Here is a 24,672-nt window from a genome sequence, read left to right on the forward strand (position 1 = left end):
ACAGCCTAACTGGGACACGGGGGGGGGGGGCGGGGGGGGGAGCAGGGAAAACCCAGATGCCGGCGGTGCACACTCACACACTCAGGCCCGAATAAGTGACCAGTGGAGTTGGAAGCGGTCAGAGGAGGAGAGAGGGCTGGCCTGGACCCGCCTTGGGGGAGGAGGCGAGGCCTGGAGGAGGTTTGGGAGGTTTGGGAGCCGGCCAGGCTCTCGGGCTGGGACCAGAGGGCACTGGGGAGCCACGGAAGGTTTTTGAACCGCGGAGTGACTGGTTCTAACGGGGAGATGGAGGGTGAGCTCGGCTGGCGAGCTACTGAGAGGGGGGCATGCCGGGAGAATCCAGGGTCAGTTAGGACGTTGGAGGAGGATCCAGGCATCCCTCCGAGGGGTAAAGGGAGGTTACGACCGCCCTCCCTGAGGCCTGGCGGGGACATGTTACCTTAAGACTTCTCGGGTCATCAGGGGCAAAGCTGCCCTTGAAGCCTAGCTTTGCTGTGGGGCTGCAGACCGTCCCTTCAGCCCTCTGGTCCCCAGTCTCGCCCTCTACACAGAGTGTGGCACCATCTCTCTCCAAGGAGGAGCACATGAGGAGGAAGTGTCCCATCCCTGAGTGGCCTTCCAGTCCCCCTACGTAGAAGTTTCTGCTTCCAAGGGTCCCCCATTCCTCCATCCAGCCACCTACCATCCATCCATTGTTCATCCATCCATTCAGCCAGCATGGCTGAGCACCTACTGTGTGCAGGGGCTAGGACCCAGAGTGATCTAGACTGCTGTCCCTTGATCCTGAAGAGTTTATTTACTCATTCATCCAGTAAGAGAGCGGGGGCCGGGTAGGAGGCGGTGTTGGGGGTGGGGTGAGTGTTGCTGGGGGAGGGGGGTGGCCCTGAGCAGGTGGGGTTCAGCCCATGGGTCACGCCTCCGGATCAGGGAAGAGCAGGAACCCGGAGAAGATGCTGTTGGCGCCCTCGATGCCCAGCAGCGAGTTCTTGTCGGTGGCCTGCAGGAAGACCATCTCCCCCTGCTCCAGCTTGAGGACCACGCCGCCCGTGGTGACCTGGAAGGTGTTGAGGGCGTAGTCGCAGAAGGTCACCACCTTCTTCAGGCTGTCCCGGCCCCGGACGAGGTTGACGCACAGGTTCCCTCGCGAGCTGGCGTGGTAGGTGAAGTAGTAGAGGCCGGGCACCCTGCAGGTGAACTTGCCGCTGCGCGGCTCGTAGTTGTTGTTCACGTTGGTGATGACGCTGTCGAAGCGGATGGCCTGGTCCCGCCTCAGGATGTTGTTGATGGTCCTCATGGCAGAGAAGGCGATCTTCTGGGTGGCCTTGTAGTCTCCTGACTCACCTTTGGGACCCGGCAATCCAGGGGACCCCGGGGCACCCTTCGGGCCCACTGGACCCTTGGGGCCAACTTTTCCCGGGTTGCCAGGATTCCCCGGGTCTCCCTTCTCTCCAAACTCACCATGGTCCCCTGCCAGCCCGGGAAGCCCTGGAAGAACAGAGACAGAGACACGAGTGCACCCAAGGAAGGAGCTTGCACAGGGACCCCGTGACCGGGGGCATCACGGGGGGAGTGGTACCCCCTGAGGACAGGGCTGGCCCTGCCTCTGCCCCAGCTCCCCCAGGTCCCTTGTCAGCTTCAAGCCTAGAGCAGGGCGACTGAGCTCCTGGCCCATGTGCTCCTGTCCCCCACCCAGACATCCTTAATCCATCACAGCTGCCCTCGCGCTGCCCCGATCGGGAACTCTGGGATCCTCACTCCACACTCTGGCAGCCGCCACCCCTTGCTCCGCGGGACACAGAGTAAAGGCCATTTTCCAGCAGTGCCTGCGAAGGTGGGGTCAGCAGACAGACAGCCGTGCTTCTCGTGTGACACGAGCCAGTGTTGGTTGTGTCACCGGGACACGGCGAGTCCCGTTCTTTGGAACTCAGCTTCCCCATCTGTAGAATGGGGACAAGGCTGTTTGGTGGATCTGTGAGGTGACGTGGGGTGGCGGGAGGGTGAGCCGGCACTGAGGCTGCGGCAGGCCCCAGGGAGGTGCAGGAAGGAGCCGCGGCACACAGAGGCTTCATGGGGGCAGTCCCATTGGAGCCCTGTGACTACTCGGAAAGTGTCACTGTCCCTGCTTCACAGTGAGGAACTAGCAAGGCACAGAGGTGGAGCCCTGTGCTCTGGGGGAGAAGGGGAGCCAGGACTGCGTGGTGGCGGTGCTCTCTGCCTGGGTGGGGCGGGAAGAGCCGTGGCCCTGGCTGAGCCTCGGCACCACGGGGCACCTCTCTGGAGATGAGTTTTCCTGTCTGTAAAATGGGGCCCAGGATTCCCTCCTGGCAAAGGTACTGGGTTTGCGCTTTTGCATTTTCTAAGGCAGGTGACGGTGACTTGGGAGGCAGGAGATGGGGCCTCGGCCCGTGACACCAGTGTGCCCCAGAGCCCGCAGTACCTTTCTCGCCCTTTGTCCCCAGGGTCCCAGGCTGGCCGTCATTGCCAGGGATGCCAGGGATGCCAGGGATGCCAGGGATGGCCGGGGGCCCAGTGCAGCTCTGGGCCCAGCAGACGCGGAGCAGCAGTGGCAGCAGCACCAGGGCACGGCCCCCCGGGAACATCATCCCTGTCTCAGCCCCCTGCGGAGAGAAGGGGGGGAGAGTTACAGCCAGGAGACTCCTGTCGCCCACTCATGGATCCTCCTCTTCCTGTTTCCACCTGTCTGTTATCCATCTGTCCACCCACCCAACCATCCTCCACCCCTCCCTCCCTCCCTCCCTCCCTCCTCCACCCATCCTCTACCCATTTATCCATTCACCCATCCATCTTCTACCCACCCATGCACCCATCCACCCACCCACTCATCCATTCACCCATCCACCCATCCACTCACCCACCCACCCATTCACCCATCCACCCATCCATTCACCCATCCACCCATCCATTCACCCATCCACTCACCCATGTATTCACCCATCTACCCACCCATCCATTCACCCATTCATCTACTCATTCGCCCACCCATTCATCCTCTACCCCTCCCTGCATCCATCCTCCATCCATCCACCCATCCATCTACCATTCATCCATCCTCTACCTATCCATCCTCTATCCACCCACCCATCCATCCATTCATCTATCCTCCACCCATCCACCCATCCATCCACCTACCCAACCATCTATTCTCCCATCCACCCACCATCCATTCACTCATCCATCCATCCACCCACCCATCCATCCTCTACCCATCCACCCATCCATCTGTCCACCCACCCACCCATCCTCCATCTCTCCCTCCATCCCTCCTCCATCTCTCCCTCTATCCATCCTTCATCCGCCCACCCACCCACCCACATGCTCAGTGTTGTGCTGTCCTGTCTCCTTTCCCCAGCCCTAGGTTTAGAGACTTGGAGGATGGACAGGAGGATGTGGCCCCTGCCCCCAGGGTCCTGTGCCCTGAGGGGGCAGGATCAGTGGGTCATCCTACAGTTGAATATGGACAGTCGAAGTCTGCGACTGGGGCTCTGGGAAGGGAGGGGGCTGGAGAGGGGGCGCGACTGGGAGGGTGGGTGTCTGGTTCTGTGAGGCGTCGTCCCCCAGGATGGCCTTTGCCACAGAGGAAAAGTGTTGTTAGACTGAGACCTGAGGGTCCTGAAAGGGCTGGGGCGAGAGTGACCAGGAGGAGGGAAGGTGGGGAAGGTCCCTGAGATAGGCTGAGGAGAGGGGCCAAGGTGGCAGGAAGGACCCGCAGGGTGGGGCTGAAGGTCTCCTTCTTTAGAGAGCAGGTGCTGTTGACGGGCGGGCACTGGGCATCCTCAAGAGCCTCGGTGCACAGTGGAAACTAATTTCTGTACCCAAGAGGACACTGATGTTCAGAGAGGTCGAATCAGTGCTCAGGGTCACACAGTAAGGACACAGCCAGCAGCCCTGCCCCCTACCAGGCCACGCCTGCTGCCAAACACCCTGGGGCTCCTCGGGGAGCTGCGCCTCTGGCCGGAGGGCCTAGTGCCCTTTGTTAATCAGGGAGCTGGGGAGGAGGCCAGGGACTGTCCCGGAGATCAGCAGAGCCAGCCCGCCCGGGGCCTTAGTTCTCAGGACAGACGGAAGGGGCCCTGGTCCAGCGGGTCCCCCCTTGTTCTGTTCTTTTGAATCCAGGCAGCGTTCACATCACACTACCGGCTAATGTGGACAGTTGGTGGCCTTTTTTGCATTGACGGCGGTGTGCAGCCACCTTGGCCATCTGGTTCCACTTGTTATCTTCCTTCAGACTAAAACTGTGCTCCCCCCATGGCCCTGACGGCCTTGAAGCTGCCCCCCCACCTGGGTCTCTTGGAAGTGGGGTCACAGGACACTGGCCTCTCGGGTCTGAGTGTTTGCATTGGAGGTTCGTCCGTGTTGTGACGTGTATCAGGGCTTGGTTCCCTTTTATGGGCAGAATAATATTCCACCGTGTGGATGGACCACGGTCGGCTTCTCCACTCCTCTCTCATGGATATTCGGGAAGCTGCCACCTCTTGGCTATTATGAACAATGCTGCCACCATCGTTCCTCACAAAGATTTGAGGACCTGCTTTTTTTTAGGGAGGTACTGGGGACTGAACCCAGGGGTGCTCACCAATGAGCCGCATCCCCAGCCTTTTTGACATTTTGTTAGAGACAGGGTCTCGCTGGGTTGTACAGGACCTCACTAGGTTGCTAAGGCTGGCTCTGAACTCACGATCCTCCTGCCTCAGCCTCCCACGCCTCTGGGGAGCTTTCAATTCTGGGTGCTGAGCTGGGTGTGGGTGGCCAGCCTGGTGACAATTGGGCTTAGCTTTTTGAGGAGCCTTCACGAGTTCTTACATCTCTGCGGCGGCGTCTCTGTGCGGGCCTCTAACGCACCATTTTTCCGTGACGGCGGCTCATTTCCCAGCACCTGCCCTGTCCACCTTCCCCAGGTCAGAGTCCTCCCCGCCCCTCAGCCTTGGGGGAAGCCTCCTCTTCCAGGAAGCCCTCCCTCACTGCCCTCAGCCCACAGGGGCCGGGACAGCAGAGCAGCCCTGCCGGCCCCCCGGGCAGCCACAGGACCACGGGTGGCAGGAACCGGGTGGGTCGGGGCTCCCGTTTGGACTTGCTGCTTCGCGTGTCCACTGAGCCCCCAGCACCCAGAGGAGCATAGGAAGCTGCGTCTCAGGAGTGAGGAGCGAGGCCCCGACTCGCCAGGGACGAGGGGCCGGGCTGCGCTGGCTGTGCCCACCCTGAGTGTGGCAGGCGGAGGCCGCGGGGCCACGAGATCCTGCTGGCGTTTGGCTCCCGGGCCTGAGACTCAGCCTGGGCCCCCACTCCAGCCCTGGCCACTCACTGCTCAGACCCCACGCTGGACACCAAGGACAGGGGGCGGTGAAGAGGTGGCCAGGGCCTGGAGAGGGCTCCAGCTCTGTTGTCCTTCCAGAGAGGTTGGCCTGGGGGCAGACCCTGCTCGTCTCTGAGAAAGCCCCAGTTCTCACTCTTGCTGGGAGTTCTACAAAATGCCAGTTTGACAACGTATGAAGTTGGGCACTTAGCAGGGACCAGGCTCTAAGCCAAACGCATGAGGTGTCATTGTCTCATTTAGTTTAATTCTCATGACAGCTCCCTGAGGAAGCACTTTTGCTTTCTCATTTACGGATGAGGAACTGGGGATCAGAGAGGGCAAGCACCAATAAAGGTCACACAGCTTTCACATTGGCTGGGATTCAGATCTACCTACGCTGGATCTTAAGAGGCCACTTAAGAAATAGGAGCCAGACAGTCTGATGAAAGGACTCCTGCACGGGTCTTGCTAAGAGTGGTGCTGGCCATGTGTAAGGGGCAGAGGAAGGTGGCTTTTATCAGCAGGTAGGCAGCAGGCAGTCGCTGGATGCTGAGGGCCTGTTTTGTTGTATGGAGAACAGCCCGGCAGGTTCAGGTCGCTTCTGCCACTATTAGGGGCCTCCAGAAAATCACTTCTTCCCACCACAGTTTACCCTTCCATCTTCCCCCAGCCCCAACAGTTCCTTCCCCCAACTTGGAGTCAGGAACTTGAATTTGAACTCCCCCTCTGCTGTGTGACCCTGGGCAGTGCTAACCTCTCTGAGCCTCTTTGGCAAGGTTGATTTCTGGATTGGACTTGATAGCACCCAGAAGAGACAAGATCTTGGGAACCTCCCGGCTTCTCCCCTGTTACTGAGCTCACTGTAAGGAACAGCGAATCCCAGCTCCCCGGCGGTCAAGGGATTTCCTCCAGAGTCCAGCTGAGAATCCCACCAGGGGGCAGGAAGCTGGGAGAAGCAGGGTTTGGGAAGTCAGTGCTGGGCCCGCAGAGGGGACCCGGTTCTCGTCCCGCCTCTGCTCCGCTGCTGTGCTTGCAGCCAAGGTGGCCACCGAGCTGACCTCTAGGGCTTGCTGTACCCGGAAGGGCTCTGTTCTCCCGGAGGGTGTCTCGGGCTGAGAGAGGTGAGGAGACTGGCCCGCGGTGACCAGCACGTAAGAGGGCTGCCACAGACTCCCGGCTCACCCCAGAGAGCCCCAGGCCGCCTTGGGCCCTGCCTCCGCACCATCAGGCCCCTGTGGCCCTCGGCCACGCTGCCCCATCCCCCGATGCTGGTCTGTGCTCACCTGGGGACCTGGTGTCCTGGTTGCCGCGGGGCCGGGCAGCAGTGGGGCCAGGAGTGGAGCCCGCTGCTCTCTGTGCAAAGCAGAAGTTCCATTCCCAGAGGCGGAAGGGCTTCCCCTTGCGGTCCCCTCCCAGGGCTGGGCAGGCGGCCCCCCTCTGTCCCCACCACCCCCCATCCTGCTGCCTGGGGCAGTTTCAGGTCCCATTTCTGCCCCCGGGGGGGAGGGTGACTGTAAACCGGTGGCCAGTGGCCAGTGGGTTTCGCCGACTCAGCGGCCGGGGAGCACAGGCTGTCCACGAGTGACTGCGAGTGACCGCAGCGGGCGGCCACCTGCCGGGCCTCTGAGCTCATGGGCTTCCGAGGGGCCCCACGGTCACCCCAGGGGAACGCCTGGTGCCCAACAGGTCTGTGTTCTGGCCCCGCGGTGCCCACTCCAGGCGACAGCCCAGCGGAGCGCCACCTCCTCCGCTCTGTGGTGGGACCGCCATCAGCCTGCCCTGGGGTCTCCTGGCCACCAGGATGACGGGTGAAGGAGGAGGGCTCGTCCCCACTCCCTTCCCATCCTCGGCCCCGGCCCCTTCCCATTCTCCAAAAATAGTCAGATAAACCCGCTCCTGACTCCTGTATGACCCCCACCTCGAGTCCGACTCGGAGCTGGTGACCATGACGGCCACAGGCAGGTGCCCTTGTGGATCCTAAAGTGGATCCAGGCTGGCTCGAGAGGCCTCGGTTACCTGTCCCCCACGTTTCACTTGCAGGGAGACGGGGTCCCTGGGGGAGGCGTCACTTGAACTGTTACCTCCTCTCTCTGAGCCGGCCACGGTCCCCATGGAGCCATGTTAAACCTCAAGTGACACAAGGCTTTTTGTTCCTGTGAGAAATGTCACCAAAAAAGCAGTGACTGCCGGAACCCACACCCCACGTAGGTGGGATGAAGGCCTTGGCCAGGCACCCGAACACGAGCAGCCTCAGTGTGCCACGAGGCACCCCTCTTGGGGACAGTGACCTGGCAAGCGCAGGAGCTGGGGCCCCGTGACATCTGCACTTGGAGAATCCAGGGGTGCCCAGGGGCACTTGAGCCTGGGTGGTCGATGGCCCCAGGAAAGGTGGGATTGGACTTGGGTGGCACAGCAGAGGGCTTTAACAGCAAGGGCCAGGGTCGGGCGCTCAGGGTTCGAGTCCAGCCGGGCCTCTTCTGACCACGTGGCTCGGGCACATGGCCCAGCCCAGTGTCCTCCTCTCCACGCCGCGGGCCTGGGTGTCGTGCTCCGGGGGCTGTTGGTGGGAGCGGGGAGGAGACCCCACAAGCCCAGGAGGCCCGGGAAGCTCATGTGGAGGAGGGACGCAGTTCACGGGGTCCTGGGGGAGGCCTGGGCATGGGGTCGGGACTGAGGCTCCCTGGACTTGACCCCTGAAGACAGCTGGTCTCTCTGCCCATCAAGTGGCTGCGCCACACCCCGTTAAGGGGGCACTCGGCCAAGAGCAGAATAAGGATCCCCAGCCCCCTGGAAAGCTGGGGGTGCAGCCTGGGGCACCCCGCTTCCTGCTGAGTCCTCCCACCTCTTGCCCAACGTGTCAAGGCTCCTGCCCGCCACCAACGTGGTGGACGTGGCAGAGCCTTCCGCGGCCCATCTCTCTGTCCAAGAGGGGACAGGAGGCAGTTACGGGGACCTGAGGCCACACGGGCTCGCCTCCCAGCGCCCAGCTCTGCTCCGACACCGGCCATGTGACGGTCATTGATTGTTTTAAACAAAAGAGGAGTGACAAGAACGGTGTGCCTCCACCAGCATCACGGGGTGAACCGCTAGGTGGCTGACGGTGGGACACTGTGAACGCGTGGCTGGTGACCCAGGCTGGCCCTGCCCAGGCACCTGGACCCCTGGGTTCTGTGTGCGTGTCCTTCTCTGTCCCTTCTCCCACTCCTCAGGTCCAGGTGCGGAGCCTTGCACAGTCCCTGGACCAGGTGGTGGCATTCACCCGCCGCCCGCCACTCACCACGGCCCCCTCTTCCCCAGACCCCCAGGAGGCTGCGAGGGTCCGCGTACCCCGCTTGGATTGCAGCAAGTCCCAGGTGGGTCTTATTTGCTGGCGGACAGGGGACTTGGTCTCTGAAGGGTCCTGAGTTTGTGGTCCAAGTCTGCAGAGGGTGCTGTGGGGACGTGGGGACCTGGGAGGCCTTCCTGGAGGAGGTGACCTGGGGGAGGCATCCTGTCCGCGTGGATGGGCCACGTGTGTGAGGGGTGGGGCTCTACAGGCGGAGGACAGCAGGGCCGAGGTGTGGACGTGTGGAAACCGGGGGCCCACGTGGACACAGGGGGCTGCAGAACTCACTCTCACTGCCCCTCAGTGATGCCACTGTGCGGTCCGTGGGCCTCGTGGAACCAGGACGAGACCCCAGCCAGGTTCCCCTGGGCCCGGTCACCTCACGGCTCGCTGGGCTCCAAGGCCCGGACCTGAGGGCTGCCCAGGGAAGCCCGACTTCTGACCTTTCTGCAGCGTCCCTGACCCGGGCAGCTGAGCCCAGCAACCCACCTCCAAAACCTGGTGGCAGCGGGCAGCAGTTTCTTTAGGTGACCTCTTGGGGGGCCCTGGAGTCTGTGATTATTTGGGATGACTCAGTCCTCTCTCACCCACTCACGCCCGTCTCAGCGCATGGCTGCGAGGCCCAGAGGCGTCCACGTGCTGACGCTCCTGCGCAGGCCTGGTGTGCGCCAAGCCCCCGGGGTCTAGCTCGCAGGATGCCCACGGCTCCCTCATCCCTCTGCATGGACGCAGGCTGCTGCCCGCCTCGTGTGCGCACTGCCAGCCCCAACTCCTCCCGCACTGAGTGCTGCCCCTGGGGGACTTCTGGTGGCCTGTGACCACACTTGAACACCCCCCTCCACCAGGCCAAATGGTGCTGGGGGTCACAGCTGGTGCTGAGCACCCCCCGGACACCCCATGGCCAGAGCCCGCGGGCAGCTGCGGCAGATGCAAAGCAGAGCCGGTCAAGTTCATGGCGTCGCCGAGAGGGACCGGGGTCACGCCAACGTAGGGGTCTAATTATTTATTTGTGTATTCCCCCCCTCTTCCAAGACCTGAACAAATAAAAATGAATGACGGTCCCAGGAGGCGCTGGTTCAGGAACGGGACGAGTAGAGGCCCCCGAGAGGAGCTCGGGGGGGAGGGGACAGGAGGGTGGGGCGGGGAGTCAGGGTGGGCTCCCTGGAGGAGGAGTCCATCAGGGGCGGCTAGTCGGGGAAGAGCAGGAAGCCCGAGAAGACGCTGTCGGAGCCCTCGGTGCCCACCAGGCCGTTGTAGTCGTTGACGGCCAGCCACACCTCCTCGCCCACCTGCAGGTGCAGCAGCACGCCACCCGAGCTGACCTGCTTGCTGTTGGACATGTGGTCGCAGAAGGTGGTCACCTGGACGCCGCTGCGGTAGAGCACCACGCACAGGTTGGCCGTGTGCGACGTGTGGAAGACGAAGTAGTAGAGCCCGGGCACCTTGCAGGTGAACTTGCCCGTGCCCGTGTCATAGTCCCCCTGCGGGTTGGTGACCACCGTGTTGAACCTGACCAGGCCGTTGGCCGCCGGGTACTGGGAGGTCTGCCGGGTGACCGTGAACACCGACTGGTGCTTCTGCTTGTACCTGCCCTCCTCCCCGGGCTCCCCAGGAAGCCCACTGGGGCCGCGGTCCCCCGGCGCCCCAGGGGGTCCCATGGGGCCGTTCTTCCCGGGGTAGCCAGCTGGGCCCGGCTCGCCCTTCTGGCCCTTGGGTCCTCGGGTGCCAGGGATGGCTGGGATTCCTGGGGAGAGAGCAGGTGGGTAGGACGTGGGGGTCAGGGCAGGGGGACCCTGGGGTGTCCTTCCCAGATGGACTGTCCACTGGAAGTGGGCCCTGGCCTGGGGTAGGGAGATGGGCCTCAGTTTCCTCATCTGTGATGGAGAGGGTCGGACTCGATGGACCCGGGAGGTGTCCCAGCCCTACCGGACGTCAGGCACCCTGACAGCAGGCGCAGCAGGTGGCCACGGACACCCCATGGGGCCTGCATGGAGCTTTCCAAGTTTAAATCACAGCAGCGAACGGGGCAAAGCTGGAGCTCACCTAAAGTCTACATCCCTGGTCTGTCTGTCTGTCTTTCTTTCTTCCTTCTTCTTCTTTTTTTTTTGTTTGGTACCAGGGATTGAACCCAAGGACACTCAACCTCTGAGCCCCATCCCCAGCCCTTTTTTGTATTTTATTTAGAGACAGGGTCTCCCTGAGTTGCTTAGGGCCTCACTTTGCTGGCTTTGAACTCTCGATCCTCCTGCCTCAGCCTCCCCAGCGGCTGGGAGGACAGGGTGCACTACTGCGCCCGGCTCCTAGTTTTTCTTGACAAAAATCAGAAGACCAGAGAGAGGCAGCTTCCAGGCCTTTACCTAATTTGGTGGGTATACTATATCTTCAACCTTGTGTTTGGAAATCAGAGGAGGGACAGAGGCCCCATGCGCCCTCCGCCTCGCTTTCCCCAGGGCAGGTGCTGTGTAGTGAAGGGGACATCAGATCTGGGAGGTTGGCATCAGGACCCAGGCTGCCAGCTTGGGTGCTCACCCCCATGCGTGTGTGGTTCTAGTACGGCTGTGTCAGGTGCAGGTTTCTGCACCCAACGTCCTCCCTGCTGAGGGGCACATCTGTCACTTTGCGTGACTTTTCTTAAGAGGGACCTGGACTTTCACCAGCTGCAGGGTTCGCACCCCTGAGCCTGACCCCGGGTGGTGAGCACAGGCAAGTCCCCGATGGAGTGACAAAAGCTTCTCCAGTCACCCGAGCCGCTCAGCCCACCTCAGCCCTTGGGACACCTGGCCTGGTTCAGTTCCCTCGTGTTGCAGCGGAGGAAACCGTGGCCACAGACCGTCCCACTTTTAAGGTCGATCTCTATAGTTTCCTCTTCCAGAAGTCCTCCGTGGTCACCCCTGCTGGCTATCACGGTTCTTTTCCTCCTCTGCTTTCCACAGGGCTACATGTCTGTAACTCCATGGCGTGTGGACCATTTAGGTCCCAGGGTCAGGAGAGTGGGGCCAGGACCCACCAGACGGGGCTCAGGCTGTGTAACACTGGGCAGGTGACCTCCCCTCTCTGAGCCTGTTTGCTCAGCTGAGATGAGAGCATAAGGGAACAGAGCCCAGAGAGGCTGGCAGAATGGAGCCAGGGAGCACAGCTTGAAAGGTGCTGGGCGCAGTGCCAGACATGGTGGACACAAGTGTCCAGCAGAACCGGGTCGTGGGGAAGCCAGTGGTACTGGGCAGGGCTGGCTCCCAGCCAAGCATCCATTGGGCAGGGACAGGAAGTAGCGGTGGAGAGGGGCTCAAAAGCCAGGGAGGGGCAGTGGTTAAGGGTGTGGATAGGACTCTGCTGTGTGACTCCGGGTGAGTGGATCAATCTCTCTGAACCCCAGCTCTACCATTTGCAAAATGGGAGTAGATCACATTTTCAAGGGGTTTTGGCCCAGTTTCCTCACCTGCAGGACAGAGCTGACAATTCTAACCTTGGGAAAGGCAAAGGGCTCTTTCCACCAGCCCCCTCCACCTTTCTGCCCCTCCAGGAAGGAGCTCTGCCCAGGCCCCTGGAATCAGCTGCTCAGCTCCCCGCAGGGCGTCCCCCCTGCACAGGGCCCAAGGCCAGCGCCCACCCCATCCTCCGCCCCTTCTCTGAAGGGCTGTGCCTGAGCTGCCAGCCGAGGAGGCTGCGGTCCCTCTCCATCCCTCCAGCACCCCGCGGAGGTGGCCAGCACAGTCCCGACCGAGACAATGACCCCCACCCACGTGACCCTCAGCCCGCAGGTGAGGGGACGCCCACTCCTCCCTGTTGTGCAGGTGGTCACCTGAGGCGCCCAAGGCTGGGGCTGCAGGTGTGCCCACGGAGGGCAGCGGTGCCCCTGGGCTTGGACCGGGCAGCCGGTGCCTCGCACCTCCCCAGCATGGGCCCCCTTCCCCGGGTGTCACCCGCAGGGTCAGCAGTGGGGGGCTGTGACAGTAGTGGGCAGCTAGGGGGTTTCCAAGGCCATCGGACATGGCCTCTGAGCGCCTGCCACCTGCAGGGACAGGGGCGCCCTCCCTACTGTGGGATGAGGTCAGTGAGGAGTCAGGTGAGGGGACGAGCTCAGCCCCAGGTGGCCTGGGGACAGAGGAGCCCAGCAGGAGCAGGACTGGCCAGCAGACTCACCGGGCTCACCCTTGGGGCCCTGCAGCCCGTCATGTCCGTCCTTCCCAGGGGCCCCCGGCAGGCCTGGCATCCCCGGGATCCCGTAGCAGCTGGGGCTGGACTGTCCCTGGAGTGGCCGCGCCAGCAGGAGCAGCAGCAGGCAGAGTCCCAGGAGGCCCCTGCAGCCGGGGCCCGCGTCCATCCTGGGGAGGAAGCGGGTAGGGAGGGTGGAGTGGCCGCGGGGCACCCTGCCCTTCCCGCCCTCCTGGTGCTCAGCTCACTCCCTTCAAGGAGGGACCCCGATGGGGGGTGGGAGCTGGGCCTCTGCTGCAGCCAGGCCTGGGCTCAGCAGGGTGGACCTCCTGTCCCCCCCAGCCCAGCCGTCCCTCGCCCTCACCTGTGCGCCTGGGGCCGGGAGGCTTCTGGCCTGGTCACAGAGTGTCCTCAGCTCCGCTTCCCTCTCCCAGACCGGAGGACACCGTGTCAGAGTGGACAGAGCAGGATGGCCCAGGGCAGAGCTGGGGTCCCCTCCCCCGTCGCTCCCCTCCCCCGCCACCGCTCCCTGTCCCACATCCCCTTTCTTGTCCTTTTCCCTGACGTGACACTTTCTCGTGTTCCAGCCAGGCTGACCACAGTGACCCCCACCCCCTTCCGCCTACACCTGGTCATGAGTGTCTGAAATGGGGAAGTGAATGACGTCCCCAGGGCACAGATGTCCCTGGGGTCAGGTTGGCCCACCCAGTGTCCGGTCCCCTCTGTGGCCTGAGGCTTAGCTGATTGGCATCACCGAGGGGGAGTTACTGTCCCCTCACCGACGAGGACACTGAGGCCCAGGGAGGCTGATGCCCGGGCCCCTCGTCCACCCCAGTGTTCTCTGGGGCTCAGCGCTCACCTCTGCTCGGCCACCACCAGACATGCAGTCCGACATGCAGTTGTCAGGTGCGGGCCTTGTTCTGGAAACATCCATGGCCCACGGGGTCGCTGCGCTTGGGGGTGGACACCCAGGAGGAGCCAGCAGTGCTGAGTGCCCGGCCCTGGCTCCGGTCAGCGGCTGTGGCTTCCCCTGCCGGCCCTGCACTCGTGTGCGAGGCCTTCGTGAACCCCACCTCCCCCTGACTCCGGGGGGGACCCAGGTTTTGAGTGTCACTGCCTCTTCCTCTCCCGGGTCCCCTGGATCCCACCTGCCCCCCTGCCTCCTGCCTGCCTCCGGCCAGGGGCCTGGGTGGGTGGGGTCCAGGGCGGCCAGGCAGCCCTTCGCTCTGGGGTGAAGGTCATGGGTGGCAGAGGGTCCAGTCACGGCCCGTCTCCTGCCGCGCACCCCAGAATGAGGACTTGCAGCGGCTCCAAGCCCTGTGAGGACGTGGCCGGGGCCAGCAGGAGTTCAGCGTCCTCCCTCAGGGCCTCGGGCTCCACCTGGACCTCTGTCCTGTGGCCCAGGCCACCAAGCCTGGACAGAGGTGAAGCACTTGGCCCCGGGAGCCCCCCGCGGGTGGAGGTCTGGGGGGCATAAATGGTGGGCCCTGCCCATGGGGTGGGGGACAACCCAGCCACCCCCGCGGGCCCTGGGCTGCAGCTGCTGTCCTCGCCTCCTTGGTGCCCAGGTCCCCTTTGTCCAGCAGGTGGCAGCCTCGGCCTGCGCTCGGCCCGCTCCTGCCCCACCCGCCGGCCTGGGCGGAGGCGGTGACAGGAGTTTGGCACTTTGGGGTCCGGCAGGCGGGCTGTACCTAGGCCCCGCTCTGTCCAGGAGTGACCTTAAGCACCGTCACTGGGTGCAGGTCCGGGCCTCTTCTGCGGGGGTTACAGGCACCCGTGGCTGCAAGATGCCCAGGGCGGGGTGGGCACCGCACAGCGGCCTCCCCCAGCCTGTGGGCAGCGGGTTCCGACAGGCGGGGACACGGGCCGACTCTGCAGGGTTCTGAGCGAGGGACCACTGGTGGCAGTGAGGGACGGGGGACACTCTGGGGTCTCTGAGGACAGCTGTGTGGAATCGCATGTCGGGGGTCAGGGTGGAGAGCCTGGGGGCTGCCTCCGCCCTGTGCACGATGGGCCGGAGGGTGATGTGGGTGTCGGTGTGTCTGGGCCACGCGTCCCGGGGGTGTGCGCCTGTGTGCGTGAGACAGAAAACGCATCTCGGGTGGTTCACGAAGGCTCCTTGGAGGTCAGAGGCGGGAGCTAAGTGGTGGGAGAGATGTGCCCCCCCCCCGAGTGCGCACGGGTGTGAAGCCACAAGTGTGGGTGTCTCCCAGGGTGTGCGAGGGTGTGCGCTGGACCCACGTTTCCTTGGGGAGTGGGTGGCTTTCTGTGGGACCCTGGGGAAGAACATGAGCATCCAGGGTCCTCCAGGTCCCCAGCCCGGGCAGATGCCCAGAAGCCCAGGCTGCACACCTGCTGGGAGGGAACCCAGGGCCGACTCAGGAGTCCTAGCCTGGGGGGACTGCTGGGCGTCCTGGAACTAGCTGTCTCCCTTCTCTGATTCCTGCCCCAGCCAGGGGGGGGAGAGCACTGTGTGAGTTGTCCAGCCCAGCTGTAGGGTCAGGAGGCTGTAGGTCTGGGAGGTTGTAGGAGTGGGAGGCTGTAGGGTGTGGGAGGCTGTAGGCTGTAGGGTGTGGGAGGCTGTAGGGTGTGGGAGACTGTAGGAGTGGGGAGGCTGTAGGGTCTGGGGAGGCTGTAGGGTCTGGGAGGCTGTAGGAGTGGGGAGGCTCTAGGGTCTGGGAGGCTGGCCAGAGCGCCAGGTGCCCTTGGGCTTGGGTGGCAGTGGGACTCGGGCTCAATTCCAGCCCCTCCCTTAGATCCCACCCTGGGGCTCCAAGCCCTTGCCTGGGCCCATTTCATCGCCTGTAAAGTAGGGTCGTGACTCGCACCTGGAGCCTGACCCACAAGATGGCACAACAGACGACAGCTCTGCAGCTCTGCAGCCCTGACGGGAATGTTTATTGAGAGACTAGATGAGGTGACTCACCCGGGCGCTGGCCTGCAGCCTGACAGCAGGTCACTTACTCTCCCACCCTTTGAGGCAGGTACCATCATCAGCCCCACCTTACAGACAGGACACTGAGGTGCAGAAGGCACCCAGCCTGCGGACGACCCGGCAGGGGTGAGCGTTGGCACCGTGATTGGAGCCTGGCTGGGGCGGCTCCTGGGACCCGCCTAACACAGCGGCCACCTCCCCAGTGCCCGGAGCGGCGACTGGACCTCAAGCCCCGCAGACAGACTCAGATCTTTATTCCAGGAAGGGGCCAAGAAGCAGCCCGGGGTGGGGGGGGCGGTGGCCAAGAGCTGCCCCTCGGAGGTGGAGCAGGACACAGGGAGGGCCGGGAGGGCGTGGCACGGGGGCTCAGAGGGACGGGAAGATGAGGAAGCCGCTGAAGATGCTGTCGGCCTCGGGGCCCTGGTAGATGCGGCCCTTGGCGGGGTCCTTCTCGATCCAGACCTGGTCGCCGTGGTTCAGGTGCAGCACCGTGCCCCCCGACACCACCTGGAACAGTCCCTTCCCGTTGGTGTCGCAGAAGCCCAGGGTGCGCCGCCCCTGGCCCCGGGAGGAGGACACGATGGTCAGGCAGATGTCCCACTTGGAGACCACCTGGAAGGTGAAGTAGTAGTAGCCGGGCACGGCGCACAGGAACCGGCCCGAGTGGCTCTGGTAGGGGCTCTCCTGGTTGGTGATGACCGTGTCGAAGATGACCACGTTGCCGCCCACCGGCGGGTTCCGCCTGATGGCCGAGAAGGCCGGCCGCGGCTGGTCCTTGATGTTTCCTGGGTTTCCCTTGATGCCCTTCTGTCCTGGCAGGCCACGGTCCCCAGGGAGGCCGTTGGGCCCTGGGTAGCCCATCATGCCCGGCTTCCCAGGGAGCCCAGGTTCCCCGGGGTCTCCTTTAAGTCCCCGGATGCCTGTCCTGATGCCAGGGGCTCCTACGGGGAAGAGGAGCCCAGGGTCAGCGTCCAGGGCCTGCCCCAGGGGAGGGCTGGAGCCCCGGGGAGCTGCGAGACCAGGCGGGCAGAGCCCGCACCTTCAAGGCAATCCCCGAGGGCTGTGTGACCTTGGGCTAGTGTCTCAATCCCCCTGAGTCTTGGCTGCTTCTGTGAAATGGAGAGAAGCCGGAAGCGGCCTTGGGACAGCGTGGGCTCTGGGACCGAGGACATCTGGCTTCTCCTGTTCCCACCCACATCTGTGCACCCCACACCCCTCCAGGCCACTGACCCCTTCTTCCTCAGGTTTGGGGACCTTGTGTAGATTCCTGGATACAAACTAACGCCAGAGTCTCTGCCGATCCTTCTGCTCCACTGCGGACGGACAGAGCAGCAGGACGCCATGAGACTCTCCTCCCTCCTCCCGATACCATCCTCCCCGTTCACTGATCCCTCTCAATGTGCCAGGCAGGATTATGTCTCCATTTTACAGATGAGGAAACTGAGGCTCAGAGAGGGTCAGTGACTTGCTTGAGGTCACACAGCAAGGCAGTGGCTCCTGAGCCTGAAATCCGGGGCCTGTTCACTCTGGTATCTGAACAGTGACTGAGGTCCGGGCACTGCTTCAGAACCTTAACTTTCATGGCTCCAAGCAGCTCATTATCCAGAGGAGGAAGGTCTTGGCAGGTCTGGGATCTAAAAGCCCATACGGAAGGCTAGGCACCCGGCCCTTGGGGCACAGTGCAAACCAGAGGGCTTCATGGGGGGACCCAAGTGGACCTCTGCTTCTCGGGGCCACCGAGCCTGCAGCTGGAGGCCTGGCCACTGGCTGAGGGTCCAGAAGAAGCCGCTTACCCGGTTCCCCTCGCTCGCCCTTGAGGCCCGGCCGCCCGGGTCGGCCAGGTTTCCCCGCAGCCCCGTCCTTCCCATTGGGTGCTCGGCACACATTCTCCGTCATTGTCCAGGGCAGGGACACGGCCAGCACGCAGACCACCAGCCACCGCCCAGGGGCCTCCATGGCACCTGTGGAGACACGGCGGAGCCGGGCGGCTGGGCACCATGTGCTCACACCCCGAGGCCCACTCCACCCGTGTGTCCTCCCCCAGGGCACACCCCGGGCCTCTGAGGGCCACTGGCCGTCCAGCTCCAGGGACCCCGCAGACGCACAGCCAGCGAGCAGCCCAGGCCCCCGCCCCCCGCACGATCGATCCCATTGAACAAATATTTATCCACCTCCTGCTCCTTGTTCAACCGACACTCGCCCAGATGGGAGCTGCACCCGGGCAGCCGCGGACACATCTGCTCCCTGCTCCTCTGAGCGTCCACCGGGAGGGGCTGCGCCGCTCCCTGCTCGTGCCTGGGGCCTCGGGGCTTGGCACTCACCCGTTCTGGGTCCTGGACATGTCCCTCCCGGAACCAGGGCAGCATCCCTGCCTCCATCCTCAGGTGCCCGGCCCAGCCCGCTGCCCAGTCCCCGAACCTCCCAGTCCCCTCCCTCGGGTCCAGCCTCACCTGCCTCTGGCTGTCAACACCAACTGGTCGCTCCTGCCCTTGGCCAGGGACCCCGGGGACACCCGGGGGGTGTTGCCCTCTGGGCGAGTTTCACATCCCTCCCCACTTCCCCTTCCCCTCAGCCTCAGATGGGGAGATTTTGAGCCGACCTCAGCAGGACTGTCACATGGGACAGCTGTGGAGGGGGCGGGAGAGCTGGCCGGTGCCAGGAGGAGGGGTGGAGGGGACCCGGGGGGCTGTGGGGCACAGAGGGACAGACCCGCAGGGCGGAGCAGGCTGTCTTCCCGTCAGGCACTTGCTGGCCTCGTCCTGCCCAGAGCCGGGGACATGCAGAGAAGAAAGAGCAGGGCTAGGGGGGACTGGGGGGACCGGGGGGGACCAGGGGGGACCAGGGTCCGGACTTCCCCTTCCTGGCTGCTTGTCCTTGGGAAGTTACTCAACCTCTGGGTCCTCAGTTTCCTTATCTGTAAATTGGGAACAATAGATTCTGCCTCGTCGGATTACAGTGACACACACATGTAAAATAACTGGCGCCTGGGGACCGTGGAACCGTCAGCTTCTACCAACATGAAAACATAAAAACAGCAATGGGGGGCGGCTCAGTGGCAGAGCACTTGCCGGGCGCACACGAGGCCCTGGCTGGGATCCCCACACCGCCCCCAAAACCAAACAACCAAACAACAAAGCCGCACAGCAACAGAACCCGACAATCCCGCTGGGCAGAGGCGATGCCGCGGCGTTTGAATGCTCTGCTGACGGGGCGCTCACTACCTGCCTGGACCCGTACAGTGTCCTATTGTTGATACGGATCCACACCCTCTCTCTAAGGCTCGAGATCAATGCCACCGGGCCTGGGCTGACCACACCTTTCTGCCTCCGTCCACGAGCAAGTCATGGTCATCCGGAGAATCTGCCAGAGGAGGAGGCCAGGAGGCAGCCGGGAGGGAGAAGGGAAGGTCAGGGTCGGCAGGCTTCAGGGTACCTCGTTCACCTGCAATCTCCCGTGGCCCTGCCATCTACCAAACAGAGACAGAGGCCTGCCTGCCGCCCCCCTTGCCCCCAGGACACAGGAAGTTAGAATCTCCCTGCTCAGCCTCACTGTGTGGCCCTGGGCAAGCTGCACCCTCCCCTGGAACCCAGTCTCCTTCTCTGTAAAACAGGGATGACAGCCAGACTCCTCGGCGGGCTTCTGAGGGATTATATGAACTTATGAGGAAGTCTCTGCTACCATGACTGTGAACCATAGCTGTGTGATCTTGGGCAGGGTACCTAACCTCTCTGAGCCACACTCTCCTTCTACCAGGAGGCAGGCAGGTGGCCCCAGATGGTCTCTACCATCCTTTCCATCTTCTTTGACTGCCTCGGGCCAGCCTTGCTTTCCAGAAAGAGGGGTCAGAAACATGAAATGTCAGAACCCAGAGGCTCACCTGACTCCTCATTTTGCTAATGAAGAAATGAAAGGTCAGAGACAGAAAGACTTACCCAGCGTCACACAGGGAAGGACCGAGCTGGTCTGAGGAGGGTCAGAGACTGTGAAAAACTTGCCAATGTTTAAAAATCATGAAATACACAATTGTCACGTAAATGTCTATAGAGGAGGAGCACAGCAAAATTTTGGCAGCTTATTAATAAAGGGACGAGCAGGATGGCAAAGAGAGTTCAATGAAGAACATTTTTAAAAAAAATCACAGATACACATGGAAAAAGAAAGGAGAGATTCGGTAAGAACAGTAATAGAGATTTCTGGAATATTCATAAAGTTGTTGAATTCAATATGAAATGGCTGATGTTCCAGGGGTGACAGAATCAGAGTTGGAGGTGCCTTCTCTATGGGAAAGAGATCATTCCCATTGCTTCTAGACAAAAGGAGTCTGCGACTTCTGTTCTGCACCCCGAGCAGCTATCTCTCCAGTGTGGGCCTGATCAACAGGAGAGAAGAAGTCAAGCAAAGTGACATTCCCCTGGAGGGTCAGCTGCTCCTTGTGCGGGCTCCTGGAGGCGGCGGGAACCTGACTTTGTAGGGACGAGGGTCATCCATGTGCCTTACCTCCAGGTGCTGGGCCATCTTGCTCATCAGGCTGTTGCCAGGTCAGAAACCTTCCCAGCCGCAGCACGACAGGAAGGCACTGGTCACCACTGGCCCTGTGAATGTCACAATGGGGACACTTCCAGGCCCACAGAGTCGAGTGGGCACCTTCTTCCGTTTCTCCTGAGCTCCGACTCCTGGAGGGGAGGCAGAAGATGTGGGGGTGAGAGGAGACCCCAAAGGGAGTGTCCACAAGTCTGGATTCACCAGCTGTCTCAGAGTCGAGTCGGGGGTCTAAGGAAGGACCAAAAAGAACAAGGAAATTATCCAGAGTCTTTATGGTGGAGCTGCATCTCTGTGAAGGGTTGGGTTCCCAAATTAGGATATTAGGCAACCCTGTATAAGGTCGGTACTGCTGCCCAGGGGCCGCTCAGCGCCTGCCTAGCACCGGCTGGACCTGGGTTCCACCCCAGGACTGCAAAACAATAAACAATAAAAATTTTTTAAAAATTGGGAAAACGTGGGGAAAGTGCTGTGTTGGAGGCTACAGTACCATTTTGCAATAGTCACTCTGCGCTTTGACACTGAACAGATTTCTTGTTTGATTGAGAACCACCTGGCTAATGTTAACCAGCCCTCCAACACACACACACACACAGACACACACAGACACAGACACAGACACAGACACACACACAGACAGACACACAGACACAGACACACACACAGACACACACACAGACACAGACACACACACAGACACACAAACACAGACACACACACAGACAGACACACAGACACAGGCACACACACACACAGACACACACACAGACACAGACACAGACACACACACAGACACAGACACACACACAGACACACAAACACACACACAGAGACACACACACACAGACACACACAGACAGACACACAGACACAGACACACACACACAGAGACACACACACACACAGACACACACACAGACACACACAGACAGACACACAGACACACACACACAGAGACACACACACACAGACACACACACACACACAGACACAGACACACACACACAGACACACAGACACAGACACAGACACACACACAGACAGACACACAGAGACACACACACACACACACACAGACACAGACACACAGACACAGACACAGACACAGACACACACACAGAGACACACACACACAGATACACACAGACAGACACACAGACACAGACACACACACACAGAGACACACACACACACACAGACACACACACAGACACACACAGACAGACACACAGACACACACACACAGAGACACACACACACAGACACACACACACACACACAGACACAGACACACACACACAGACAGACACACAGACACAGACACAGACACACACATACAGACACACACACAGACAGACAGACACACAGAGACACACACACACACACACACAGACACAGACACACAGACACAGACACAGACACAGACACACACACAGAGACACACACACACAGACACACACAGACAGACACACAGACACAGACACACACACACACACACACACAGGGACTGAACGTCAAGGCCTGGAGTCCCGCTCAGTGGGCAGTTGGGCCAGGAGTGTGGCCCCAGCTCACAGGAGCCGCAGCCTTGGAGCCGCAGCCCCCGGGTCCTGGCTGACCCCAAAAACAGGCCCCCCCCCCAACACCCGCTCTATGTAAACTGCTGTTTCTGGGCCTCTGAGTCCTTTCAGGCCCAGTGCAGGTGCAGGGGAGTGTGTTAGTGACTCTGAGGTTTGTCTATTCTTTCTCCCCCTCCCACTCAAAAATTGAGGTAAATGTGCAGATCCTCGGGGCCGGGGCCCGGCCCTGGACTCCGAATGTCCTGGCCCCCGCCCAGCCTGGGGCGCATGCGCTGTGTTCCCACCAGGCCCGCCAGTGGCAGGGGGCCGCTGCAGCCCGGGGCTCCGCTCGCTGCCCCTGCTCCTGGGCAAAGGGAAGGGCATCGCCCGGGCGCTCCACGGCGCTGGGGTGTCAGCTTCCTGCAGGCGGCGCCCACCTGCCCTCACTGCTGGGCCCTTGCATCCACGGGTGTGTCCAGGGTCCCTCGGTGGCCGGTGCGTCCGATGAATAGAGCTAAGAACCTTCCCGCACAGGCCCGCTGCCCCGCCCACCTGGGGACAGAGGCGCTGGGCAACTGCTTCAGCACCAGGAAGGGGAGGAGAGCTCCCGCCCTCCACCTCTGCTGTCCCCTCCAGGACCCCTCCCTCCCTGCCCGCTGTCCTCAGGTGGAGGTGGTCGCCGCCTCGTGTGCTGGGTCGTCCCCTCCTGGGCCCCTGCAGCCTGTCCCCTCATCCCCCCCCCCCGTGAAGTCCGGGCTTTGTTGGCACGTGGGGGCTCGGAATGGGGAGGGGCTGTCCCCACTGCCACTTGTCTCCCGCCTACACTTTCTGCCTCCCTGGGCGGTGCAGAGGGCATCCTGGGGTGGTATCTGTGGAACACGAAGGGCCCCGTAAGCTGCCACCCATCCGCTGTGGAGAGGGGGCAGCCCGGGTTCAGGTCCAGCACCTGCGCCCTCCTGCTGGGCTGCCTCTTCCTCTGGGGCTCGGTCTCACCTATGAACCCGGGTCAGAGTCCACCTCGGTCAGCAGGTGCCAGTGACCATGGCTTGTGGTGGCACCCGCCAGGCAAGTGGCAAGATGGCCCTCAGAAAGCCAGTATAGGGCGACCTGTGGATAAGTTTGGGAAAGAAGATGCAAAAGAGGTGAAGAGAAGCAGGAAGAGGCAAAGCCCTCTACCCCCTCCTCTTGGCCCAGCTGAGGGCCGGTCCTGGATGCCCAGGAGGGAGCCGCTGGGGCCAGGTGAGCAGCTGGGGGAGGCCCACCACAGGCGGACGTAGCTGGAAGCGGTGCAGGCAGGTGAGGTGTAAAGGGTTAAGAGATCAGGGGAGTTTGGAGAACAGCCATCGGGGAGGATTTCCTGAGCCAGCTGGGCTCGGGCCTGAGGGACCCACAAGAGGCATCCTGAGGCTGGGGTAAGGCCGGCTCTTCAGGAGCTCACCTGGACACAAGGGTTCCAGGAGAGTGGCCTGGGGACTCCACATGGGGGGCAACCCCCTCGTCTGCCCATCACAGCCCTGGCATGTGCCGCTGCGTTTCTTTCAGTGGGTGATCAGCGCCCCCTCTAGAGAGTTCTGAACCTGCCTCAAGTGTGCATCTGTAGGACATTAGCAGGCGGTCCCTGGTGAGCCATCTGTGTGCTCAAGACACTGTCTCACCTCATCATCCAACCCCAGAGAGCTGGCCCTCTGATGGAGCCCCCATGACAGATGAGGTAACAGAGACTCAGAGAGGGTAAGTGACTTGCACAAGGCCACACAGCTAGCAGTAGTCGTAGATGTAGATGTTCCTGTAGATGTTCCACGGGTGTCCTACAGATGGCGATGTAGAACAGCAACTGGGAAAGCAGGCCGTCAAAGGGGGGAGTGTCAGACTCTAAAGGAAGGACTTGCTGCTCCACAAATTTCTCCTCCCCTCATCAGGCATTTTACATACGTCTTCTCGTTTAATTTACTCAGTAAATTAAGGGTAGCATTCTGGTTCAAAGATGAAGAATCTGAGGCTCAGAGAGGGGACATGATTTATTCATGGGGCTAGGGTTGGATTACCAGATTGAACAAATAAGAATGTAGAATGCAAAATATATATATATATTTATTTTTTAGTTCTCAGTGGACACAACATCTTTGTTGGTATGTGGTGCTGAGGATCGAACCCGGGCCGCATGCATGCCAGGCGAGCGCACTACCGCTTGAGCCACATCCCCAGAATGCAAAAATAATAATGATGATGATGATAATGATAATTAGCCAGGTGTGGTGGTACATGCCTGTCGGGAGGCTGAGACAGGAGGATCACAAGTTCAAAGCCAGCCTCAGCAATGTCAAGACACTAAGCAACTCAGCGAGACTCTGTAAATAAAATACAAAATAAGGCTGGGGATGTAGCTCAGTGGTCAAGTGCCCCTGAGTTCAATCCCTGGAATAATAACAATAATAATAATAATAGATTCCTAGTTCAATTTGAATTACAGAAAAATAACAGTATGCATAAGATATACTGAAAGAGTTTTTTGTCCTGTATTTTATCTGACAACCTTCACAGGTCATAAAGCTGGTAAGTGACTATTTACCCTCTTCCCTGTGGCCTTCTAGAAAGAACCATAGGGATATGGCGGGGTGGAGGCTGGCGCGCCTCCCTGCCTCCCAGAGGAACGTGAGCCCCAGCCCTCCACTCATGGACCCAGGTCACCACTGCTGTGGGCTGGCCAGGAACCCAGCCCTGCCCTCCATCACCAGCTGCCTGCCCTCTGGGGCCTCTCCCTTCCCTACACCTTTCATCAGGAGAGCCGCTGGAGGCTGGAGGTGGAGGCTGGGTGTCCCTGGACCAATCACCTCCTGAGCCTCAGTCTCCCCAT

The 24,672-nt window shown here is 61.4% G+C and overlaps 3 protein-coding genes across 4 annotated transcripts; all 3 read right to left on the reverse strand.

Moving 5' to 3' along the window:
- Positions 1-775: 775 nt before the first annotated feature.
- Positions 776-6,783, reverse strand: C1QB (complement C1q B chain). The gene is made up of 3 exons (XM_081306479.1): positions 6,595-6,783; positions 2,438-2,618; positions 776-1,485 (listed from the first exon to the last, which is right to left on the reverse strand). Exons 1-3 carry the CDS (start codon positions 6,766-6,768, stop codon positions 911-913), a joined length of 930 nt encoding a protein of 309 aa, XP_081162605.1. The 5' UTR covers positions 6,769-6,783; the 3' UTR covers positions 776-910.
- A 2,841-nt stretch (positions 6,784-9,624) lies between these two features.
- C1QC (complement C1q C chain) lies at positions 9,625-13,116 on the reverse strand. Its single transcript, XM_081306482.1, has 2 exons — positions 12,777-13,116; positions 9,625-10,380 (listed from the first exon to the last, which is right to left on the reverse strand). The coding sequence occupies exons 1-2, from the start codon at positions 12,955-12,957 to the stop codon at positions 9,824-9,826; spliced, it is 738 nt and encodes a 245-aa protein (XP_081162608.1). The 5' UTR covers positions 12,958-13,116; the 3' UTR covers positions 9,625-9,823.
- A 2,844-nt stretch (positions 13,117-15,960) lies between these two features.
- Positions 15,961-18,301, reverse strand: C1QA (complement C1q A chain). 2 transcript variants are annotated; one of them, XM_081306480.1, is made up of 3 exons: positions 18,174-18,301; positions 17,517-17,684; positions 15,961-16,664 (listed from the first exon to the last, which is right to left on the reverse strand). In XM_081306480.1, the coding sequence occupies exons 2-3, from the start codon at positions 17,677-17,679 to the stop codon at positions 16,090-16,092; spliced, it is 738 nt and encodes a 245-aa protein (XP_081162606.1). In that variant the 5' UTR covers positions 17,680-17,684; positions 18,174-18,301; the 3' UTR covers positions 15,961-16,089. The 2 variants fall into 2 exon arrangements, with proteins under 2 accessions (XP_081162606.1, XP_081162607.1); XM_081306481.1 differs by lacking the exon at positions 18,174-18,301 and adding an exon at positions 17,895-17,915.
- Positions 18,302-24,672: the final 6,371 nt, after the last annotated feature.

The sequence above is a fragment of the Spermophilus citellus genome, assembly GCF_964194105.1.
Source record: "Spermophilus citellus genome assembly, chromosome: 9".
NCBI classification, from domain to species: Eukaryota; Metazoa; Chordata; class Mammalia; order Rodentia; family Sciuridae; genus Spermophilus; species Spermophilus citellus.

Coding starts and splice junctions, on each gene's coding strand:
- C1QA (XM_081306480.1), bottom strand. CDS start 17,679: ATGGAGGCCCCTGGGCGGTGGCTGGTGGTCTGCGTGCTGGCCGTGTCC. Junction 16,665..17,516: donor GGGCGAGCGAGGGGAACCGG/GTAAGCGGCTTC, acceptor TCTTCCCCGTAG/GAGCCCCTGGCATCAGGACA.
- C1QC (XM_081306482.1), bottom strand. CDS start 12,957: ATGGACGCGGGCCCCGGCTGCAGGGGCCTCCTGGGACTCTGCCTGCTG. Junction 10,381..12,776: donor GGGCCCCAAGGGTGAGCCCG/GTGAGTCTGCTG, acceptor CTCTCTCCCCAG/GAATCCCAGCCATCCCTGGC.
- C1QB (XM_081306479.1), bottom strand. CDS start 6,768: ATGGGGGGTGGTGGGGACAGAGGGGGGCCGCCTGCCCAGCCCTGGGAG. Junction 2,619..6,594: donor CCAGGACACCAGGTCCCCAG/GTGAGCACAGAC, acceptor TTCTCTCCGCAG/GGGGCTGAGACAGGGATGAT. Junction 1,486..2,437: donor GGGGACAAAGGGCGAGAAAG/GTACTGCGGGCT, acceptor CTGTTCTTCCAG/GGCTTCCCGGGCTGGCAGGG.